The sequence below is a fragment of the Camelina sativa genome, chromosome 7, assembly GCF_000633955.1.
Source record: "Camelina sativa cultivar DH55 chromosome 7, Cs, whole genome shotgun sequence".
NCBI classification, from domain to species: Eukaryota; Viridiplantae; Streptophyta; class Magnoliopsida; order Brassicales; family Brassicaceae; genus Camelina; species Camelina sativa.
In genome coordinates, this window is record NC_025691.1 from 13,636,105 (window position 1) to 13,657,589 (window position 21,485).

Genomic DNA, 21,485 nt, shown 5'->3' on the forward strand with positions numbered 1-21,485 from the left:
AACGACATGGCAGATCGTGTTTCATCTTCCATACGTGAACATGAGAGGCAGCTACACATTACAACTAGCTTTAGCCTCAGCTGCACGGGCTAATCTACAAGTACGGTTCAATAACCAATACACTATGCCATTATTCTCAGCGGGCTATATCGGAAGGGATAATGCTATAGCAAGACATGGCACTACAAGAAAACAAGCCTTATGCGAGGACACGTTGCGACGGAGTACAGCTCTCGCAAATTTGCGGTAGATTTGCGAGGGATTTACGAGAAATAAAAAAACCCTAGCACATCCCTTGCAAAATTGCGAGGAACACAGTCGTCGCAAATCCGCTGCTCAATTGCGAGGCATTTACGACAAATTAGCTGGGAAGGTCCCCTCCCTCGCAAATCCATCGCATTATTGCGACGATTTTGCGAAAACATAGCCCATAGCAAATTTGCTATGGAATTGCGAGTGAATTGCGAAAGCCATAGCAAATCCATTGCAAAGTTAGGAAATAATTTTTTATAGATATTACAAAACTTAATATAATTATTCTGAAATACATTTGAATGTGTTCATAAGGTGAATTTACTAACTTTTAACATAATTTTGATGGTTTTTACAAATTAGATATTCAAGGTTTGCGACATATTGGCGACTGATTTGCTAGATCCATAGCAAATTCGTCGCAAATCCATCGCAAATTACTCAAAACATAGCAATTCCCTCGCAAATAAACCTTTAACCCTTAACCATAAACCCTAAAGACTAATTACATTATTATTAATGATTAAAAAGATGAATTCAAGACTTATAATCAAAGATAGCAGTGCAACACCAAATTGTTGGAGAATTGGACAATTTGGCAAATACTTATCTCAATGTAATGAACATATATGTGATATAGTGTAGAAGATCATCATGTTTAGAGTAAGATGCAAAATTGGACAATTTTGGAAAGTTTGATGATAAAAAAGAGTATGATGGCACCATTGAATATTATAATATACTTGAAAGTTAATTTGACTAATTTTTTAAAATTATTTTGATGGTTTTTACAAATTAGATATTTAAGGTTTGCGACAAATTTGTGACTGATTTGCTAGACCCAAAGCAAATTTGTTGCAAATCCATCACAAACTACTCAATACATAGCAATTCCCTCGCAAATAACAACCCTTAACCCTTAACTCTTAACTGTAAACCCTAAAGACTAATTACATTACTATTAATGATTAAAAAGATGAATCCAAGACTTATAATCAAAGATAGCAGTGCAACACAAAATTGTTGGAGAATTGGACAATTTGGCAAATATTTCTCTCAATGTAATGAGCATATATGTGATATAGTGTAGAAGATCATCATGTTTGGAGTAAGATGCAAAATTGGACAATTTTGGAAAGTTTGATGATAGAAAAGAGTATGATGGCACCATTGGACCTTATAATATACTTGAAAGTTTATTTGACTATTTTTTTAAAATTATTTTGATGGTTTTTACAAATTAGATATTCAAGGTTTACGACAAATTTGCGACTGATTTGCTAGACGCATAGCAAAATTAATCGCAAATCCATCACAAACTACTTAAAACATAGCAATTCCCTCGCAAATAAAAACTTTAAACCCTTGAACCTAAACCCTTAAGACTAATTGTATTACTATTAATGATTAAAATGATATCATTCAAGATTTATAATCAAAGATAGCGCACTAATGACAATTGCAAATCCTAAACCCTAAAGACTTTGCGAGGGATTTTCTACTTTACCTCGCAATTTGTTCGCAAAAACTCTATATATGAAAATTTATATTAATTAATGTTTACGATACTTTTGCGAGGGACTCTAGTAAATCCCTAGCAAATTTTGTGCTGGAGTATACTCCTCCTCTCATCCCTTCTCTGGCTAATCTCCTCCTCCTCTCTCTTCTTTTGTTGTTAGGGTTCTTATTAGATCGATCTGTGTAGGGTTTCGATTTAGGGTTTTTCGATTTAGGGTTTTTATTTCAATTTTAGGGTTTCAAATTCGATTTTGGTTTTAAAATTCGATTTTGGGTTTTGAATTCGATTTTGGGTGGATCCATGGAATCTACCGGCTTTATAGCATCAATGTGCCTGGAAGGTTGCTACGAACAGGGACCAACACGATTTATCTTCGACAAGCTAAAGCATCAGGACCGTTCGAAGGACTTATGTATGATTACATTCGTCTCAAAAAGCCTTCTAGAATTTGTTTTCGTTTTTTTTTTTTTCTTTAACATTGTTGGTTTAATTTAAAAGAAATGTGCCATTATTTTCTTCTATACGATTCTGTTTTCAATTAATCTATATTTTTTTCAAAGTTTATGGCAGTAAGTAAACCGACATTGAACCGGACCGGTTTTGAATCAATCGGTTAAGAGACATTAGGGTTAAATTGGTCATTTCATGTTTACGACCTCTTCTTCTAGCTTAAATAAATTTTATGCCAAGAGCGAAGTAAATCAATTTCTTCTCCTTCCTCTTTTCTCTTGAAATTCGAACTCTTACAGAAGCTTCGCCTCGAATTCGATCTATCTAGGGTTTGGTTTATGAGGTAAAGCTTCGTTTGATAGATTTAGATTCTGATGATGATGACGAATCTGTTTTGTTTGTTTCTCGTGAAAATTTCGAAATTAGGTCGTCTTGGGGGACACAGATCTCGCATCTTTTCTTCGATTTCGCATTCTTTTGAATTTGGTTTACGTATCTGTCTCGCTATTGATTCACTGTTCTTAGAGTTGTCTCGAACGAATCTATGAGAATTAGGGCTGAAAACGAGACTTGTTTGTTTCGGCTGCTAGGGTTTCTTATGTATTATCAATTTACAATTCTTCTCAAGACTTTTTTTTTTTTTTAAAACCTGCTAATCTTGTTTTATTGCTCTTTCTTTCTTGCAGCTCAAAGGAGAAACCCACTCTCGGGTATGTGCATTTTAAAGCTACATTTTTGTTTGTTGTTTGTAGTTTGACATTTTGGGCTATGTTATTAATTCTTTGTGATTCGTCCATGGAAGTTGAAAACGATGTTCTGATAATTATGTTATTGTCGTTTTAACCAAGTTAGTTCTGATATTTTCAAGTTGTTGATATTTTGGAAGTACTTTGAAATGATATATAATGTAAGAGAAGTCTTGCTCTGAACCTTGAGAGTTGAGACTTTTAATCGATCTCACTTGAGCCTTTCAATAAGTTTAGAATGGCTGTCTTGTATTATGACTTTTGGAATTACTTGTATTTTATATCTTGGTTCATTTTTTATGTGTAGAGGTACGCGGATTAAGACCCGCAAAAGGAATATTGCTGCTCCTCTCGACCCTGCAGCTTTTTCTGATGCTCTAGTGCAGATTTATCTGGATAGTGCTGGTGATCTGGTACCTTTTTCGTGTTTTAAATTTTTTAATTTATCTGTTTTATTTTTGCTTGTAAAATGTCGTGAACCTTAACTTGTGACTTTGCCTTTTCTTTTCTTAGGAACTTGTTGCCAAAAGTTTAGAGTCATCAGATCTTAATTTCTCAAGATACGGTGATATTTTCTTTGAGGTAATTCTACATATGTTGATTCTGCCTCTGCGGTCTTATATTGCTTATGTCTATTATATGTGTCTTCCTTAGAGATAATTTCTCATGTCCATGTGAAATTTTATATTCACCTGGTTTGGTCATCACTTTCCCACAATCTGTGTTTATATATATTCACTGAAGTTGGTGTAGTAATCTGTTCTTCACTATCTTGTGGATGTTTGATTTTCTTCAATATCATCGGATACTAGTTATATTACTTGTTCTTCCGAGATTATTAATTGATGGATCTCTCTTTATCATTTAAGGTTGTTTTCATTGGAGGACGTACACAAACTGGTTCAGTGAAATCTGATGAAGGGGAACGCCATCCCTACTCTATAATCGACTGTGAACCAACGCGTGAAGCGATTTTACCATCAGTTGTATACATACAGAAAATTTTGCGGAGGAAAGCCTTCCTTATAAAGAACCTTGAAAATGTTACGCGGAGATTTTTGCAGTCACTGGAGCTTTTTGAGGAAAATGAGAGGAAGAAGCTTGCAATATTCACAGCTCTCGCATTCTCCCAGAAGCTGTCAGGATTACCTGCAGATACTGTCTTCCAGCCAATGCTTAAGGATAATCTTGTTGCCAAAGGGATAGTGCTCACTTTTGTAACAGACTTCTTCAATGAGTATTTGGTTGAGAACAGTCTTGATGACTTGATTTCTATTCTGAGGCGTGGCAAGATGGAAGACAAACTCTTGGAGTTCCTGCCACCCACAAAGCGGACTACTGAAAGTTTTGCTGAGCATTTCACGTGAGTTTTTAAATTGCTTGAAATTTGCTGCATTCAATATTATTAAGTTGCTTCTTTTGTATTTTTTTGCTCTTCTGATTCCCTGTGTTTCTCTAAGTGAAAATGCTTCTGTATAGGTTACTTTTTTGTCGATAGTTTGTGGAGTTCAACAATTCCAAGGCCCTCTTCCTTCTGAATGCTTTTATTATTTCTCTGCTATGTTGTCTCTGCTTCTTAATGAGTAAATTTGATATTTTTTTCTTCTGATTTTAAGCAAGGCGGGATTGACAGCTCTGGTAGAGTACAATGAAAGGAAAATATTTGAGGTGAAGCTCAAGGAAATCAAAGCGGTCCTTACGAGCCAGGTGACAGAGGAAATAAACGTAGATGAAGTGATTGAAACTGTGAAGCAACAGGTGAAAGATGCAAAGCTCCCAGAGATTGAGGTTGTCCATGTGATCTGGGATGGGATAATGAATGCTGTTCAGTGGTCTGGGAAAAACCAGCAGCAAAATTCAAATGCTGTATTACGCCAAGTGAGTTTATTTTTGAGTTATTGTAAGTTTGGAGGAAGAATAAGTTGTTTGATCTTAAAGCTAAGCTAGTCGCTATATTGTGGTATAGGTGAAAACATGGGCGCCGCTTCTGAACTCGTTGTGCAGAAGTGGTAATATGGAGATGGAACTGATGTACAAAGTACAGATGCAATGCTATGAGGATGCAAAGCTGATGAAAGTGTTTCCTGAGGTAGTGAGGTCTCTGTATGAACTTGATGTGCTCGCTGAAGACACCATTCTCCACTGGTATCGCAAAGGGACCAACCCGAAGGGCAGGTACTATTTTTTGATTTTTTTGCACAAAAAGAAAGTTAATAACAGGATTCTTAGTAATATTAAAGGTAATAATGGTGTGTGTTGGGGTTTGCATTGTAGGCAAACGTTTGTGAAGGGATTGGAACCGTTTGTGAATTGGCTGGAAGAAGCCGAAGAAGAGGAGTGAGTGAGTGAGAGAGACGCTCTGCTTCTTTTTTTTTTTTTTCCTTTCACTCTGTTCTAATAAAACAAACACAATCTTTTGCTTCCCTTACCGCAAAGTTCAGATGCTTTTAAAGGTTTTGATTCCTACATTGTTGGTGTGATTTTTTTGAATGGATTAATTATTACTTCCTTTAGTTGATCGTTTGTTGGTTTATAGACAGCTTATGTCTTTTTAACCTCTTGTGTGGTAATACTGTATACAGTAATGTCATCTTGAAAAATACTTAATAAATAAAAACAAAGAGAGAATATAAAAAACCTTATCCAAAAGTTGGGTAATTTTGTTATTTAAAAGGGAACCACAAAAAAAGGAGGAAGGAAGAAGGCATTAAGCCGTTTGGCCACACAATCAGATAAGCATAATGGAAATAAACTCCGATGGCTACTACTTCTTCCTTCCTCCTCCCTGCGCCCCCTCTCTCCGCCGCCTCTCTCCGGCAGCGTTTCTTCCGCCGCTCTAGGCTTTCCTCTAAGATCCACCACCGTCTTCCCCGAGGTACATTACTACTACTCTTTCTCTGTTTCACATCTCACCACTTCTCTGATTTTTCTATATCTTTGGATTATTCTGGAATCTTCTTCTATTTTTATGTGATTTGTTAAGCCTTTGAATTAGGATTCCAGTTCTTGTTACTTTTAGGGTTTATGAGTGATTTCCAGCAACTTCTCAATTTGAGTGGTTTTTAAAAGTGATATATGAAGAATCTAAGTCGTAGTTCCAACTTGAATTTTCACATATATTTTCAAACTTGTGTTGTCTTCTAACTAAAGCCCTGGTTTATCTTACCGAGATCCATGATCTCACTTTATATTGTCAGCTTATCATCTTCTTCCTGTTTGGTTACTCTGCCTTATAACTTCCTTAAGCATTAGCAACTATAGTCTATGTATAAACCCAACGATATAAGATTTACTTTGATGTGCGTCTGAGTCCTGAGCACAAATGAATGCATGAACACTAAAAAAGAGAAAAGATCATGCCAGAAAATGGTTTTAAGAAACGCTTGGTACAATAAACTTCTAATATGATTCCATGTTTTATCCTTTTTTCACATGATTTTCACCCATACGTTCAAAATTGTAGTACTATTCTTATCTCATTGGTGTTTTGAGTTGAATGATACTTTTCTTTTTTATTTATTTCTTGATCCCTATTGATTGTATATCTCCCACTCTACTCTATCTTACTATGCATCTATCCTGTCCTTTTTTTTTGTCCCAGTTATGAATGATTCCACCAGGACTGAAGTATCCATTGATAAATCAGAAGTAGACAAGCTTGTTGATAGGATTGATTTTGGGGAATTATGCAATGATTTTGAGTGCACAAGTAGCCCGCAGGTAGAATCCACAGCCAGACAACTTGTTCGCGACATTCTTGAAATCAGGGAAGGAAATCGTGCCTTTGCATGCTATGCAGTTTCCGTTAAATATAAGGTACATTTCTCTGTCACATTGTAATTTACAATGTATATTGTTTTCAGATAGATTTGATTCAAGTAAATTTGGCACTAGTTAGTCCATTTTGCTCAAAATGGCTCTTGGATATGTATGCTTAAATGAGTAGTACTATTTATCTTGTGAGTGAATTATTCCAGCTTCAAGCAGTCTAGAACAAATTTGTAAGAACCTCTTGTCTTCCAGGCAGTTCATGCAACTGAATTAAATTTCTTACCTGTTTTGTGTAGCTTGGGCTATTTTTTGCGGTTAAAATGATGTCTAGTTCATGAACTAGACGAGATAGTTCTTACGAGTTGCTGTTGACATGGGAAGCAAATCATTATGTTTATAGTCAAAACACCATTAATTAAAGGGTTAAGGCTTTTTAGGTGAAAAGGCAGTATGACTAACAGGCTAATGGGTGAAGAATATATATTGTGTTTAGACATGGTCCAATAGAATTGATTTGCTTCAACGTTATTACTCTTTGTTCCATTATGTCTGCTGTGATGTTCAGATCGTTGGCAGTAAGTAAATACATCGTGATTGATAGTGATTGCAGGATCCGGTTAGAAGTTTTACAGGTCGTGAGAAGTATAAAAGACCATTGTGGATAACTAGTGGATTAGAGAATCCTACGGTGGTGAGAACCGATCTCAACCCTTAACTTTTTTTTGCATGTTCTAATCCTTTCCGGTTACAAGTAATGTGATTCTCTTCCTCTTATTTGTAGACGGTACAAGAGATGGTAATGTTGTCCACCAGCGTCTTGCGTATTAAATGGACAGTCAAAGGAAAACCCAAATCTTTTCTTGCTGCTGTAAGTGGAGATTTGATAATCAAAGTCAAATCTGAATTTACTCTTAACCAGATTAGTGGCCAAGCGATTGAGCATGAAGAGTCTTGGGACTTATCTTCATCGGCCCCTATTGCACAAGCCTATTTCTGGACATCACGCCGCCTCTTTGCTGCTTCTGAATCCGCAAAAGATTTGAGAGATGTCACAAAAGACTTGACCGCCAATTTGACAACTCGAAAAGAGGACACAGATATATATCGGGATCCAACCGATCCGAATAAGGTCAGTTTCTACTAACAGTATTGTAATCACATAGACAATGATAATGTTTGGTTCTGTCAACTGGTCAGTTTGATTGAAATCCTTAAAGCTGAAGCAATCCGAGACATGCTAGACATAAAGATACATAGTCGTATCTATGTACATATTGTAGTATTAGGTGTAAACTAAGAGAATGTTACTTGTGGTGATGCAGTTTTTCCAAAGAGACGACAGCTTTGAGAGAGATGGGTATCAGATTGCACTGTTTCTAGCCATTGTATACTTTGTTGTACAGTTCTTGAAGAACACCCTTTAATTGCTCCCTTCTCAATAACATATTTGTAAATTTCTATATATTTTTGTATATGATCTGTATAAAAACCCAACAAGCAAAGAGATATGTGTGTGTTGGAAGACTTCTAAAATTATTTCATCTTCTCTTAGCATCCTTCACCAAGACAAATGCACATATAACCAGATGAATGGTCTCTTTTGTTACTATGCTAATGAAGTAAAAGCCACTGCGACCAATGTCAACAAAACAGTAAGAAGCTTTGTTGTCATCAGCAAAGGAGGAGCCGATGAGAGATTGTCTGCTCCGACCGAGTAAACACCTCCTGATCCGTCTTTTACTTTGATGCTTGATGAACCTTCAACATATGAGACCCATATATTGGTATGACAAAGAAAGGAAAAAGAATCTGCTACTTCTTTTGGTTCTAGAGATACTTACAGTTATGATCTGCCCATCCGATCACCTCATTCTCCAGATCGTATACTACTAACTTGTTCGAGAGCACCAAATCTACATAACAGATAAGTCGTCAATGATTACACTACTTGTATTGTAACACATGGGAGACCAAAGTCATACACACAGTTGTGGTATGGTATGGTTAATCGTTATCGTCTAGAGTGAGCAATATCGAAAGAAAAATTATGAAGTTTACCTCCTAAGAGAATCACTTCTGACCTTTCATCAGTTGTCAGACCACCAGCTTGCCAACCGAAGCAATACAAGTCATCCTGTCATTGTAACTCGAAACATCCTACTGAAACATCGCCAATTCTTTTTGTTGGAATTTCGAAAGCAAATGCAAGTTGATTTACTTACCTCAAGTGTGAAAAGATAATCATGAGGATAAACTGTCAGTTTGACAGAGTCCTCAAACTCAAAATTTACTGGTGGGAAGGCCTCATCCACGCTGTGAGATTAAGGAGGAAAGAAATTTAGCATATAACACACTGACTGCAAGACGAAAACGCTAGCGGGCATGCAAATGTTGTAGATAATTTCAGAACAGCTAACAGATTTTGTTATACCGCAAAAAACTTACCAAGAGTGCATGACTGAAGCATGCTTATACAAAACACATAAAAAGTAATATATGAATACGCAATGATGAAGTCCAGCAATTGAATTGAGTATCTAAAACAAGAATGATTCGGAAATAAAACACCCTAAGGAAAAGAAACAAGCCGTCTTACTTTTTACTGAAGCTGAAACATTGAAAAGTTTCCTCTACTACGTGAAGTTTTACAGGTTGACGAGCAAGAATCTACACAGCCAGAACTCATGTCAGGATTGTGATTCATGCAAACTAGAAATAAACACTAACATGAGTCTATATGAGCAGAGAAGAAAGTTAATTACCGTTTCTATTAGGGAGTCATAAAGAACTTTTGGGAAGTAAGCCAAAGTTGTACCACTGTCAACAATGGTTCCTCCGTTCCTGACAATACTTGGTGGAAGGTCAAGAGCAGCTCCACCCACATCCATTCCCATCAACATAACATTGTAATGCATCCTAAAATTGTTCATCGCAACCACATGTTATAACAAGAATTAATATTCAAGAGCATCCCTAGTTATAGTTCTAAATAAGTATAATTAAAGCCGTCGATATAAGAAGCTCTTCCTACAACATCAACTACTCATACTCTAGCTTCTTGATTGAAAAGAATAAATGAACTGAGAAGAAAACAAGGCACGTACTGATTAGGTACCATAGGGGTTGTTTTAACTTTTGGAGAATCCACAACACCAACAGCAAAAATCCCACCTCCTTTAACATTATCCAAGCAATGCGAAAAAACTCTTTTCGCGTCCCCTGAGGCAGCTAGTTGTGAAAGGATAGAGGTGTTTGATTGTCCAAAACCCATAACACCATCAACTGCTGAATCACTATTCCCAAGTTGGCCAGATTGATCACTTCCACACCTGTCTCAAAGATAAGCCCTTATGAGCAAAGAAAAAAACTCACATCACAAGCCAAAACTCACACTAAGATATTATTATTAAGCTCACCCGAATACGACATCCTGGCCAAGTGGTCCGGTCTTAAGATCTCCAGTAACTTGTTCTAGTGTTAACTTGTCCCTTATAAAGTTCCCATCACTTGTGCTTTCGTCCGCATAGACAATGTGGTAACTACATCCAACAGCGGGCTGACAGCTATCCGATTGCGAAATAAAAGAGCAAAAATCATCTTCACAACCGACCTTCGTCGCGGTCGAGGAAGCATTCACATCAAACAATGATAAACGGAACTGCATTGGCAAAACAAAAAGAACAAAGATGATCTAAGCTAGCTGAGAACATTTCTCTGCAGTTACCATTAGACACACTAGGTGAATAAGAAAGAAGGAAGCATTACATTCAAGTTAGTTTTGGTCGGACATTTCGGACACGGCGCGCAATTAACCCAAAGTATATCACTACCTGTATCAACTTGTACATGATATTCCTTTGGTGGCGTCCCGAGCTTAATTCTAGTGAAATATAAACTGTGACACAAAAATCAAGAAAATGTAACTTCATTAGTACCTAAACGTACGCATTGTCCCAAACGATACGTAAACTATACCAAAAATATATATATATATATATATATATATATATGATTACAACCAGATCATGTTATAGTGATCAATTTTGCGATGTTACAACGTCTCACATCCAAAATTGTGGTTGTATCTAACATATTATATAACAAAACATGGATGCCAATTAGTTTTGAGTCGGAAGAGAGAGGGGGAAAAAGAGCAAAACCCGACAGAGTCTACGCGGCTGTCTCCACCGAGAGGGAGATCAACGGAAGCGAGCATACGAGAGTGGCGGCGCGTGTCGTGAGACTTGAAATGCTCGAGCTTTTTTTCTTTCCCTGCGAACTTGTGTTGTACCGTAAACACGAAGTTGCCTGATGCTAATCCGACCACGGTTACGAAAACTGCAACCACAATGCACAATTTTCTCCTCAGTTCCATCGCTATGATATCTCCGGAGGAGAAAAATTTTGAGATTTTATTTCGAATCTAATGGATGAAACTTTGGTGATTCATATTCAGACAAAGAAACGGCAAAGAAAATACAGAGACGCGTTTTCAAAGACGGATTTAGAAAATTGCCAAATTGTGATGTTTGAATTTTTTTTTTTTCTTAATACAAAAAAGAAAAACAGCTAAATTCTTGACTTTTCATTTATAACAAACCAATGCTTTTGTTTTTTTATTTCTTTTAAAACCAATGCTTATATTAGTAAAGCAAATCCATTTTGGGAACTATTGACAAATTTAAAAAAGAATCTTATACTAAAAAAGAATAAAGATAAAAAATGATAGAGGTGATTATGAATGGTACACAAATTTTTCACCATCATCTCTATTTTACCTTCTAGTAATTTTGAAGGATGGGATTTGCGGGAGAGAGCATATATACGTATAAGAATCATTTTATAAGTATAAAACTAAAAGGGGAAAATCATGTTTAAACGTTCAAAAGTGTCACTGGGTAACACTTTAAACCTCGAGAGAATTTTACTAACAATATAAACCTTTAAAATGATTTTACTAACACTTTGAATATTTAAATTGATTTTACTAATACTTTAAGATTTTACTAACACTTTTCATTTTTGTACCGCCATAAAAAATAACGGAATAATAGTATCCGTTAACGCGCAATAGTTAAACTATATTGGTTTAATTTAAATTTTAATTAGTTTTAGTTTTTATAAATAAAGAAAAAGATAAAAAATAAATTTGTGTTCATCTTCATTGTAGACAAAACTTTTACGACGCTACTCTTCACATTATTATTCTTTTTTAATAAATGCATCTTCACTGGATTCTGATTCAAATCGATTGACTTCTCATTGAAAACCAATGAATCTTCTAAATATATTGTCGTTTTCAATTTTACATTTGTTAAATGTTTTAACTTTACCTCTGATTCTTCATTTTTTTTTGCTTTGATGTATTTTTTTTTTATCAATCATCATAAATAATTAATTTAATTTAAATTAATTAAATAAGTATTTAAATCAAACCAGTATAGTTTAACTATTTCATGTTGACGGATATTACTGTTCTGTCATCGTTCGTGGCGGTACAAACAGGAAAATTAGTTTTAAGGTTTAAAGTTTTAGTGAAATCATTTTAAAGGTTTATAATGTTAGTGAAAATATCTCAAGGTTTAAAGTGCTACTCAATGACACTTTAAAGGTTTAAAATGTCCAAACTAAAAGTTTATCATTTTAAAAATAGAAACAGAATGAATAATTACTGAATTTCGTTTTCATTTGTTATCATTATTATTTTTTAATTATTGAAAATACTAAAAATCACAAAAAAACCAAAATTTCTGAAAATGTTACACCATCTGTTCCAAATTATAAGATCTTTTAGCCTTTTTATTTTCTGTCATTTTATATGCATCAGTTATCTTTATTAATATATTACTAGGTTCGGACCCGCGGTACACCAGGGGTCAAATGTTTTTTTATACTTTCTTGTTTTAAAATTTTAAAGTATTAGTCAAAGCCGTATAATATTGTTTTTTTTCTTTCACGTGATTGTATACTTTATAGTTCAAATAATAAATATGGATATAATTTGTAACTTAACTAATTCCAAACTATGTTTATAAATATATAATTTATGAAATAAGTTAAATAGTTTTATTGTTGCTTTAATCGTTCAAACCTGTCATGCTATAAACCCGTTACACAGCAGATTTAAAGATCTTTACGGTATATACAAAATATGTCTTTTTGATTGAAATATTTAGACCCGTAGTCTCATCTACCCAACTCACTTTAGTTTAACTAATAGGTCTCATGTAACCAAACAACTCATACTAATTAACCAAACCTGTCATGCTATTAACATCACTTTTCGGTTTAAACCATTTCAATGTTATACTATATTTTTAAAAAACAAAGATGATCATATATTTGGTTTTTAATATATTTGATGTTATTTACATTATTCACAAAGGATTGCATGTTCCTAAAACATCACTATGAAATATTCAGTGCATTTTTCATTAACTTATCATGCGTTGTGAAGATGCTAAAACCCATATCCAAATTTCTAGTTAAAAAAAAATATATATGTATCAAATACCTGGTGAAATTAGTTGATAAAAGCTGTGTTGACCCTTTGTTCGAGGTTCACCAAAATCAACCTCATCACCAGTCTCATACGGGAGAGGCTGACTATCACTTGAGACTCCCTTTCCATTACTCTCCATACTAACCTGAGATGGATATATTGTTCCGTTAATATCCCAACAATTTCTTTGAAAAATATAGATATGAGAGTGCCAAGATTAAGGAGACAAAAGGGAAACCCAATTCACATGCCTGTTGAATGTGTCGAGCGAATTTCTCAAGGGCTTGACAGTAATGTAAGATGGCCTGAGAAAAAAAGGGTGTTAGTGGAGGATGAACATCTTAATCTGAGATATAAATTTCAGCTTGATGTTAAAGGAGTCAGTTCTTACCCTGGCAGGATATCCAAGAAACGATACATTCCACAAACTCAACAACCCGCGATAGATTGTCAAGGGAGGAAGTACAAAGAAAAAAAAGAAACTTATATATGAAAGGGGGATATGGGAAGACGTCGATCGAAAGGAGAAAAAAGTAGTTTAGGTCATGTGTAATCAATTTTATGTCTTTAAATAGATTCTTACTTTTTACAGAATCTGGTTGAAGAACAAAATCGCGGAGCCCCATTTGAAAAACGGATAAACACGCGGACCTAATCCTTACTGGATCGGGTATTTGGTTTCAAATTATTTTATCACCAATTTACCCTTTTCAATTTCAAAAAATGTTTTCCTTTATGCATTAATTGAGTGGCAATTGATGTATATATAACCAACATTTCAGACAATTTTATAAATGTACTCCTCTTTTAATTATAAGAAGATGACCATTTGTATTTTCTAGTCTTTTTTGTCAATTGGTTAATTTTTTTGAATAAATTTTTAATCATATATTTTATATGTAAAAATAACAAAACATTTATGATTTCTTAAATCTTGTGCTTTTAGCTAGAAAAATCTTTAATACACTCCCTTTCCATTCCTATTTTACGCGAGCATTGAATAGTCAACAAGAACTGAATAATCCCATTTCGTCTACGAGTCGTGTGAGGTCTTGAATCCTCTGGTTCAATTGTTTTCAAAGTAAAGTATTTTTTTGTGTTTTTCTTTGGGTTTAGAGATGGGTTGGAGGGGGAGGAAGAGGAATACGAAGCAAACGTTAGCAGGAGGCAGAGGGGCAAAGTTGTTAGAAGAGCTGATCGAATGTTGCGATGGCAAATCCAATCCCATCAAATTCTTCTCTGCTGATGAGATCTTAAAAGCCACCGACAATTTCAGCAAGTCCAACCGTGTTTCTGAATTAGATGAGTCTCACTAGAGATGGTATTCAGGTAAAACCGAGAACCATCACAAAATTCTCATCAAGAGAGTTTTATTCAGGTCCAAATTTGCCGAGAACCGAGAGGAAATGTTTTGCCGGGACATAGCAGTATCAACGATGTTGAGTGGTGTCAAAAACTTTATGAAATTGGTTGGATGAGTCCGAATCTCCAGTCATGGTTTATTCTGGTGTTAAGAAATATGACAACTTAGAGATAAGTAAAGAGCCGTGGAAAAGGAGAATGAACATAGCAGAGGATATCGCCACTGCTTCACACAGCCTTTCCTAGGCCTTTCGTATATAGGTGTATGAGTCTTTGTGGATGAAGATGGCGTCGCTAAGCTGAATGATTTCTCTCACTGCGTCTTAATCCCAAAAGGAGAAACATTTGTCAAGGTTGATAATGTAATGTACGGGGAAGATTTGGTTACATTGACGAGAAATACTTTAGAGATCTCGTAGCCTCCGAGGAAACGAATGTCTTGGCCACTGGAATGTTAATGCTAACGTTTCTAATAGGAGAAGAAATATTACGGAATTTTAATGTTTATGGAAAAGAAGGAGAATCTGACGGTGAAGGGGATGATGATGATTATGATGATGATAATAACTCTTATCGGAGATCAATGATCGGAGAAGACAATTTTAAGAAGAAGCTGGTGGTGATGGTGAAAGGGATGATGATGACTATGCAACCATGTGGAGGACGGCTTATCCGTCTTATTTTAGATGGTTCAAATTCAGGGAAGAGCGAAGGATGGATGAGGTCGCAGATCCAGAAATGCTAGAAATGATGGGTGAAATTTCAGAGCATGAGCTTTCTCAAATGAAAGCCTTCATAATGCTCTCACTGAGATGCGTTGTTGCTTGTAGAGGAATTATGTTGAGCTGGTTTCGGTTTTATAGAAAAAAAAAATATATTTTAATGAAGAATTATGGTAAAGAGCTTGATCCTTACTGAGAATATTGAACTAATGGCTATATGAGTAATGTAATTTTCTATTAAATAACTATAATTAAAAATATATTTAATAATGAGTGAAACAGTATCAATGGAAAATTAAAATTAAAATACACAACTCTTAAGAACAAAATAAAATAAATTTTAAATATTAAAATAATTTTTAACGAAACGTTATGATAAATAGACACAACTGTAAATTCTATATTAAGTTTTATCAAATTTCTATATTACTATAATCATTTCTAAAATTTTAGTTAGATTATAGAATAACATTGAATATTAGATATTTAATATTCAAATTATTTAGATTTAACATAAAATGAAAAATTTGTTTCAACAAAAATGATTTGTTAGTTATTGATGAAGAGACAAATATATAGAGAGTTCAAAATATATGACTATTTAAATAGACACACCTATTAGAACGAAAAATTGTGATGAAAAAATATGAATAAAATATAGTGAAAAGACACAACTTTTTTTTTTGGTGAGGGAGGGGGAGACAAAGTCCCCCAGTATTATTAAACTTAAAAAGTGAAACTACAAGCGGGTGCATCGGGGGAACGTAGTCCCGCGAACATCATCCCTTACAATCAAAGCTACATCAGCCGGAGCAGAACCTAACAAATGTAAACCAAACGGTAAAGTAAAAGCATAGTTGGCCAACCCATCAGCTAGACAGTTAGCTTCCCTATAAACATGTGAAATCCGGACTATCCAGTCCCTTGATAAAAAGCCATGGCACATCCGCACCAGGAAGGACAGAGGGTGTGAATCACTAATCCTTGTCAATAAAAAATCTACCACAATCTCAGAGTCTACCTCCAGCTCCAACCTCCGAATATTCTTCCCCATGCTAAATATAACCCATGGTAAACTCCCCAAAGCTCTGCCAAAGGAGCGGAGCATATCCCAATTTTTTTTAGAGCAAAACCTCCGCACCACTCTCCACCTTGATTCCGCAGTACCCCTCCAGCTGTTGCCAATCCTGGATTACCATGAGAAGCCCCATCAGTATTTAGCTTCACCCATCCATAACACGGTCGTTTCGAAGCTACCAATCTCTCCACCCGTACAACCTTGTCAGGTCCCTCGCGGCTATGTGAATGAGGTTTACTAACCTCCTGCGACAGGTCCTTAACAAAGCGAATCTTATCCCTGCACCGACTATATTCCCCAAAGACACTCCCACACCGCCACTTCCAGCTCCACCACAACCCCATAGCGAACAAAGTCGACCATTCGCAACCTGCTACTACCTTCCCCATTTTCAAGTTTCCCGACAGCCACTCCAACAGAGAACTATTAAAGAACCGCTGTCGCAGCCGTCTTGGTACCACTCGTCGCCATAGACCAGCAATGGACGGACAATCTCGTAACACATGTATAATTGTTTCTACACCCCCCTTGCATACCTGACAAACATTCGTGTCACTCAAATGGCGGCGATGTCTCTCTGCATTCGTCATGATAACTTGATGAGCCACCAGCCATAAAAACACTTTTACCCTCTCGGGAGCTATAACCTTCCAAATACGAGCATAGAAGCTAGACATGTTTAGTCGAGGCCAGGAATCCGCCGCCAATAAAGAATATGCAGACGACACTGTAAATTTTCCATCGGCTGTCTCCTCCAGGACAGTCTATCTTGCGCACCAGACCCATTATCAACCACCAAAGCTGCTAAATCCAGTTGAATGTGTGGGAGCAAGAATGGCGACAGTCGCGACAGAGACCAGCCGGACTCATCACACCAAAATTCTTGGACACGTGCTACCCTAAGTGCANCCATAGCGAACAAAGTCGACCATTCGCAACCTGCTACTACCTTCCCCATTTTCAAGTTTCCCGACAGCCACTCCAATAGAGAACTATTAAAGAACCGCTGTCGCAGCCGTCTTGGTACCACTCGTCGCCATAGACCAGCAATGGACGGACAATCTCGTAACACATGTATAATTGTTTCTACACCCCCCTTGCATACCTGACAAACATTCGTGTCGCTCAAATGGCGGTGATGTCTCTCTGCATTCGTCATGATAACCTGATGAGCCACCAGCCATAAAAACATTTTTACCCTCTCGGGAGCGATAACCTTCCAAATATGAGCATAGAAGCTAGACATGTTTAGTCGAGGCCATGAATCTACCGCCAATAAAGAATATGCAGACGACAATGTAAATTTACCATCGGATGTCTCCCCCCAGGACAGTCTATCCTGCGCACCAGACCCATTATCAACCACCAAAGCTGCTAACTCTAGTTGAATGTGTGGGAGCAAGAATGGCGACAGTCGCGACAGCGACCAGCCATACTCATCACACCAAAATTCTTGGACACGTGCTACCCTAAGTGCAGGCAGGACATCTGTAATGGTATTCTCCAGTAGAGCTTTGTTCGATAACCATTTATCCTCCCAAAAGAAAATATCCCGAACATTCCCCACAATCCATCGGATACCACAGACAATCACATCACGTAACCTAACCTTCACGCTTTGTCAGGTGAGGACCCTGGTTTTTTTGCTCCCATCCAAGTGTGATCCCGAATACACTTGACATTATACTTTTGACGCAGTATCTTTGCCCACAAACTACTTTTATCTCCTAACAAACGCCAACCAACTTTAGCCAGAAGTGCTTTATTCATGTCATGTGACTTTCTGATCCCCAAGCCCCCTTCTGCTTTGGGCAAGCAAACCCGATCCCAAGCGATCAAATGATGCTTCCTCTTTCCCGGAGAACTGCCCCATAAAAAGTCCCGTGCTACTTTATCAAGGGCATCTAGCACTGATTTTGGTAACATGATAGTACTCATTGTGTGAACAGGGATCGACAACAGAACGGACTTCGTCAAAGTTAATCTGCCCGCCATACTTAGACACTTTCCTTTCCAACCTGCTAAACGCGATGTAACTCTTTGAAGCACCTCCCCAAAAGTGCCTTTGTTAATTCTCTTTTGCATAACAGGCATACCAAGATACTTCCCCAGATCCATGGTTGACTGAATCCCGCTTTCATCAGTTATTAACTTCCCCAAATCCCTTGAAACATTCCCTGAGAAGAATATTTTTGACTTCTCCAAACTCACCTTCTGCCCCGACGCTACACAGAACCTCTCCAACACCCGTCTGATCACTTTTACCTGAGAGACTGAAGCTTCCGCAAATAGTATTAAGTCATCGGCGAAGCATATATGAGATAACTTAGGGCCCCCACGCGACAAGCTAATAGGCTTCCAGTCACCAGCAATGATTGAGTTCTCTATCAAGTGACAAAGACGCTCCAAACATAAAACAAAGAGATATGGGGATAAAGGATCTCCCTGTCTAAGTCCCCTTGACGGTGTGAATGCCTCTGTTTGCTCACCATTCTAGAGTATAGACATTGAAGGTTGCTTAACACACCGGAGGATCCTATACACCAACCCCTCCTCCAAACCAGCAGCGTGTAAAGTATCTTCCAAGAAATCCCACATGATTCGATCATAAGCCTTCTCCAAGTCCAACTTGAAGAGCATCCAACCCTTCCTTCCTTTTTTCTTACGCATCGAATGGACTGCCTCTTGAAAAGACACAACTTTACAATGAACAAATACAACTGTTTGAGTTTTAAAAAAAAATCAAATAAAACCAATTTTTTACAAAAAAGTACTACAAAAAGTCTCAATTGTTGTTCTTATTTATTCAGATTGTTATTATTATTTTTAAATATTAAAATATTTTTTTAATGGAAAGTTAAGATAAATAGACACAACTGTAAATTTAAAATTAAATTGTATAAAATTTCTCTATTGCTATAATCATTTCTAAAATTTAAGTTAGATTATAGAATATATTCAATTATCTAGACTCAACATAAAATGGAAAATTTGTTTCAACGAACTTGTTAATTAGTGATGAAGAGACAAATATAAAGAGAGTTCAAAAAGCATGACTATTTAAATAGACATAACTCTTAAAACGAAAAGTTGTGATGAAAAAATATAAATAAAATATAGTGAAAAGACACAACTCTACAATGAACAGATACAACCGTTTGAATTTAAAAAAAACAAATAAAAACATTTTTTTACGAAAAGGTACTACGAAAAATTGCAACTGTTGTGTGTGCACTTGATTATACCTACGAACTCATATAAACTGCTTTTAAATAGAAGACATCTTTATTACAATATTCAAAAGTCAAATTCAAAAGCTTATTATATAATCCATTTAACTCTTCGAAAAAGACTCTAGGTATAAAATTAACTAAAAGTTGTAATTAGATTCATCATTCCAAAAATCTTTTGTTAAATCAATATTGGAGGAATCTTTTTACTTTTAAAATAATTAATGCTAGAGAATAATTTAGAGAGCCGTAAAAAACGTTGAGATTGAAATTTTATATTATTTGGTGTCATGGCAAAAAAATGAAAATAGTTCAAACAAAAAATATATATAGATTTCAAAAGATATGAATATTCGAATAGACACAACTCTACAATGAACATTTGCAACTTTACAAAAAACCGTTATAATGAACAATCGCAACTTTGTGAAAAACACACAATTTAATTTTTTACAGATTTTTTTGGAAAATTATCCAAAATGTACGATTGAAAAAACACAACTTTGGTGGCATTTATTCGGATTGCTATTATATATATATATGTATTTTCATTAATTTTTTATATAAAATTAACTAAAAGTTGTAAATTAGATTCATCATTCCAAAAATCTTTTGTTAAATCAAGAATTGAAGAAATTTCTTATTTTAAAAGAATGAATGCTAGAGAATAATCTAGAGATCTGTAAAAACCGTTGAGATTGAAATTTTATATTATTTTGTGTCATGACAAAAAAAATAAAAACAGTTCAAACAGACAAATATATAGATTTCAAAAGATATGAATATTCGAATAGAATCACAACTTTTTGTTAAACACATAATTTAAATCTTCTACAGATTTTTTGGAAGATTATCCAAAAGGTACAATCGAAAAACACAACCTTTGGTGGCATTTTTTCGGATTGTTACCATATTGAAAAGTCAAATCCAAAAACTCACTATGTAATTTATCTAACTATTGGAAAAACACTCTAGGTATTTTCATTAAACATTTATATTTAAAATTAACTAAAAGATGTAAATTAGATTCATCATTCCAAAAATCTTTTGTTAAATCAAGAATTAGAGGAATTTCTTGACTTTTAAAAGAATGAATGCTATAAAATAATTTAGAAAAATGTATAAATCGTTGAGATTGAAATTTAGTTGATTTTGTGTCATGGCAAAAAAAATGAAAACAATTCAAACAAACAAATATATATAGATTTCAAAAGATATGAATGTTTCAATCAACACAACTTTACAGTGAACAGTTGTAACTTTCCATAAAAAACTGTTTCAATGATTCATCACAACTTTTCAAAAAATATCCAAAAGGTACGATTGAAAAAACACAGCTGTTGGTCGTATTTATTCGGATTGTTATTATTATATAGATTAAGACATTCATTATGAAGCGCAAAGCTGGTATGGTACGCTTCTAAATTCGGGTGGGAATTGAAGCTACGAGGATTATGAATTTACTATAATAATAAGTAATCCATTTTCCAAATTAATGTATAACCTAGTAATCTATGACTTTGCAAGAAAATGGATGCTCTCCAAAAGTAATTTGGAAAATAGACGATTCAGTATTTACAATTTGTGAAATAGTCTACTTATGTGAAAACTTTTAGTGTATAACAAATAAATCCCTCCTATATCTTTGAATAATGTTGACACTTTGATAAAATAAAATATATATCATCGTTATATATGGTTGATATAAAAACATGAAGTAGAAAACAGAATGAATGTAATGAGGTGTGTAAGATCCTTAAACAAACTAAAACAGGATGTTTGTATTAACAGGTACGTTAAAGCTATTTTTTATGAGGATGTTTGTCACATAAATTTTGGATAACATTACTCGT

At 35.3% G+C, this 21,485-nt stretch overlaps 3 protein-coding genes and 1 pseudogene across 3 annotated transcripts; 3 read left to right on the plus strand and 1 right to left on the minus strand.

Moving 5' to 3' along the window:
- On the plus strand, positions 2,463–5,485 carry LOC104701116 (basic leucine zipper and W2 domain-containing protein 2-like). The gene is made up of 8 exons (XM_010416759.2): positions 2,463–2,564; positions 2,908–2,931; positions 3,275–3,380; positions 3,481–3,549; positions 3,837–4,330; positions 4,584–4,845; positions 4,934–5,142; positions 5,242–5,485. The coding sequence occupies exons 1-8, from the start codon at positions 2,560–2,562 to the stop codon at positions 5,306–5,308; spliced, it is 1,236 nt and encodes a 411-aa protein (XP_010415061.1). The 5' UTR covers positions 2,463–2,559; the 3' UTR covers positions 5,309–5,485.
- On the plus strand, positions 5,663–8,274 carry LOC104701118. Its single transcript, XM_010416761.1, has 5 exons — positions 5,663–5,842; positions 6,569–6,783; positions 7,349–7,429; positions 7,520–7,867; positions 8,061–8,274. Exons 1-5 carry the CDS (start codon positions 5,725–5,727, stop codon positions 8,160–8,162), a joined length of 864 nt encoding a protein of 287 aa, XP_010415063.1. The 5' UTR covers positions 5,663–5,724; the 3' UTR covers positions 8,163–8,274.
- On the minus strand, positions 8,318–11,278 carry LOC104701117 (aspartic proteinase-like protein 2). The gene is made up of 10 exons (XM_010416760.1): positions 10,899–11,278; positions 10,504–10,633; positions 10,155–10,396; positions 9,843–10,067; positions 9,501–9,654; positions 9,335–9,405; positions 8,961–9,051; positions 8,797–8,872; positions 8,580–8,651; positions 8,318–8,496 (listed from the first exon to the last, which is right to left on the minus strand). The coding sequence occupies exons 1-10, from the start codon at positions 11,111–11,113 to the stop codon at positions 8,345–8,347; spliced, it is 1,428 nt and encodes a 475-aa protein (XP_010415062.1). The 5' UTR covers positions 11,114–11,278; the 3' UTR covers positions 8,318–8,344.
- LOC109125533 lies at positions 14,203–15,465 on the plus strand (annotated as a pseudogene).

Excerpts from the sequence above, each read along its gene's own strand:
- LOC104701116 (XM_010416759.2), top strand. Across the intron at positions 3,550-3,836 it reads ACGGTGATATTTTCTTTGAG|GTTGTTTTCATTGGAGGACG; the intron begins GTAATTCTACAT and ends TTATCATTTAAG. Across the intron at positions 4,331-4,583 it reads AGTTTTGCTGAGCATTTCAC|CAAGGCGGGATTGACAGCTC; the intron begins GTGAGTTTTTAA and ends TCTGATTTTAAG.
- LOC104701118 (XM_010416761.1), top strand. The coding sequence starts at position 5,725 with ATGGCTACTACTTCTTCCTTCCTCCTCCCTGCGCCCCCTCTCTCCGCC. Across the intron at positions 7,430-7,519 it reads GATTAGAGAATCCTACGGTG|ACGGTACAAGAGATGGTAAT; the intron begins GTGAGAACCGAT and ends TCTTATTTGTAG. Across the intron at positions 7,868-8,060 it reads ATCCAACCGATCCGAATAAG|TTTTTCCAAAGAGACGACAG; the intron begins GTCAGTTTCTAC and ends GTGGTGATGCAG.
- LOC104701117 (XM_010416760.1), bottom strand. The coding sequence starts at position 11,113 with ATGGAACTGAGGAGAAAATTGTGCATTGTGGTTGCAGTTTTCGTAACC. Across the intron at positions 10,068-10,154 it reads GGCCAGGATGTCGTATTCGG|GTGTGGAAGTGATCAATCTG; the intron begins GTGAGCTTAATA and ends TCTTTGAGACAG. Across the intron at positions 8,652-8,796 it reads AGAAGTGATTCTCTTAGGAG|ATTTGGTGCTCTCGAACAAG; the intron begins GTAAACTTCATA and ends TCTGTTATGTAG.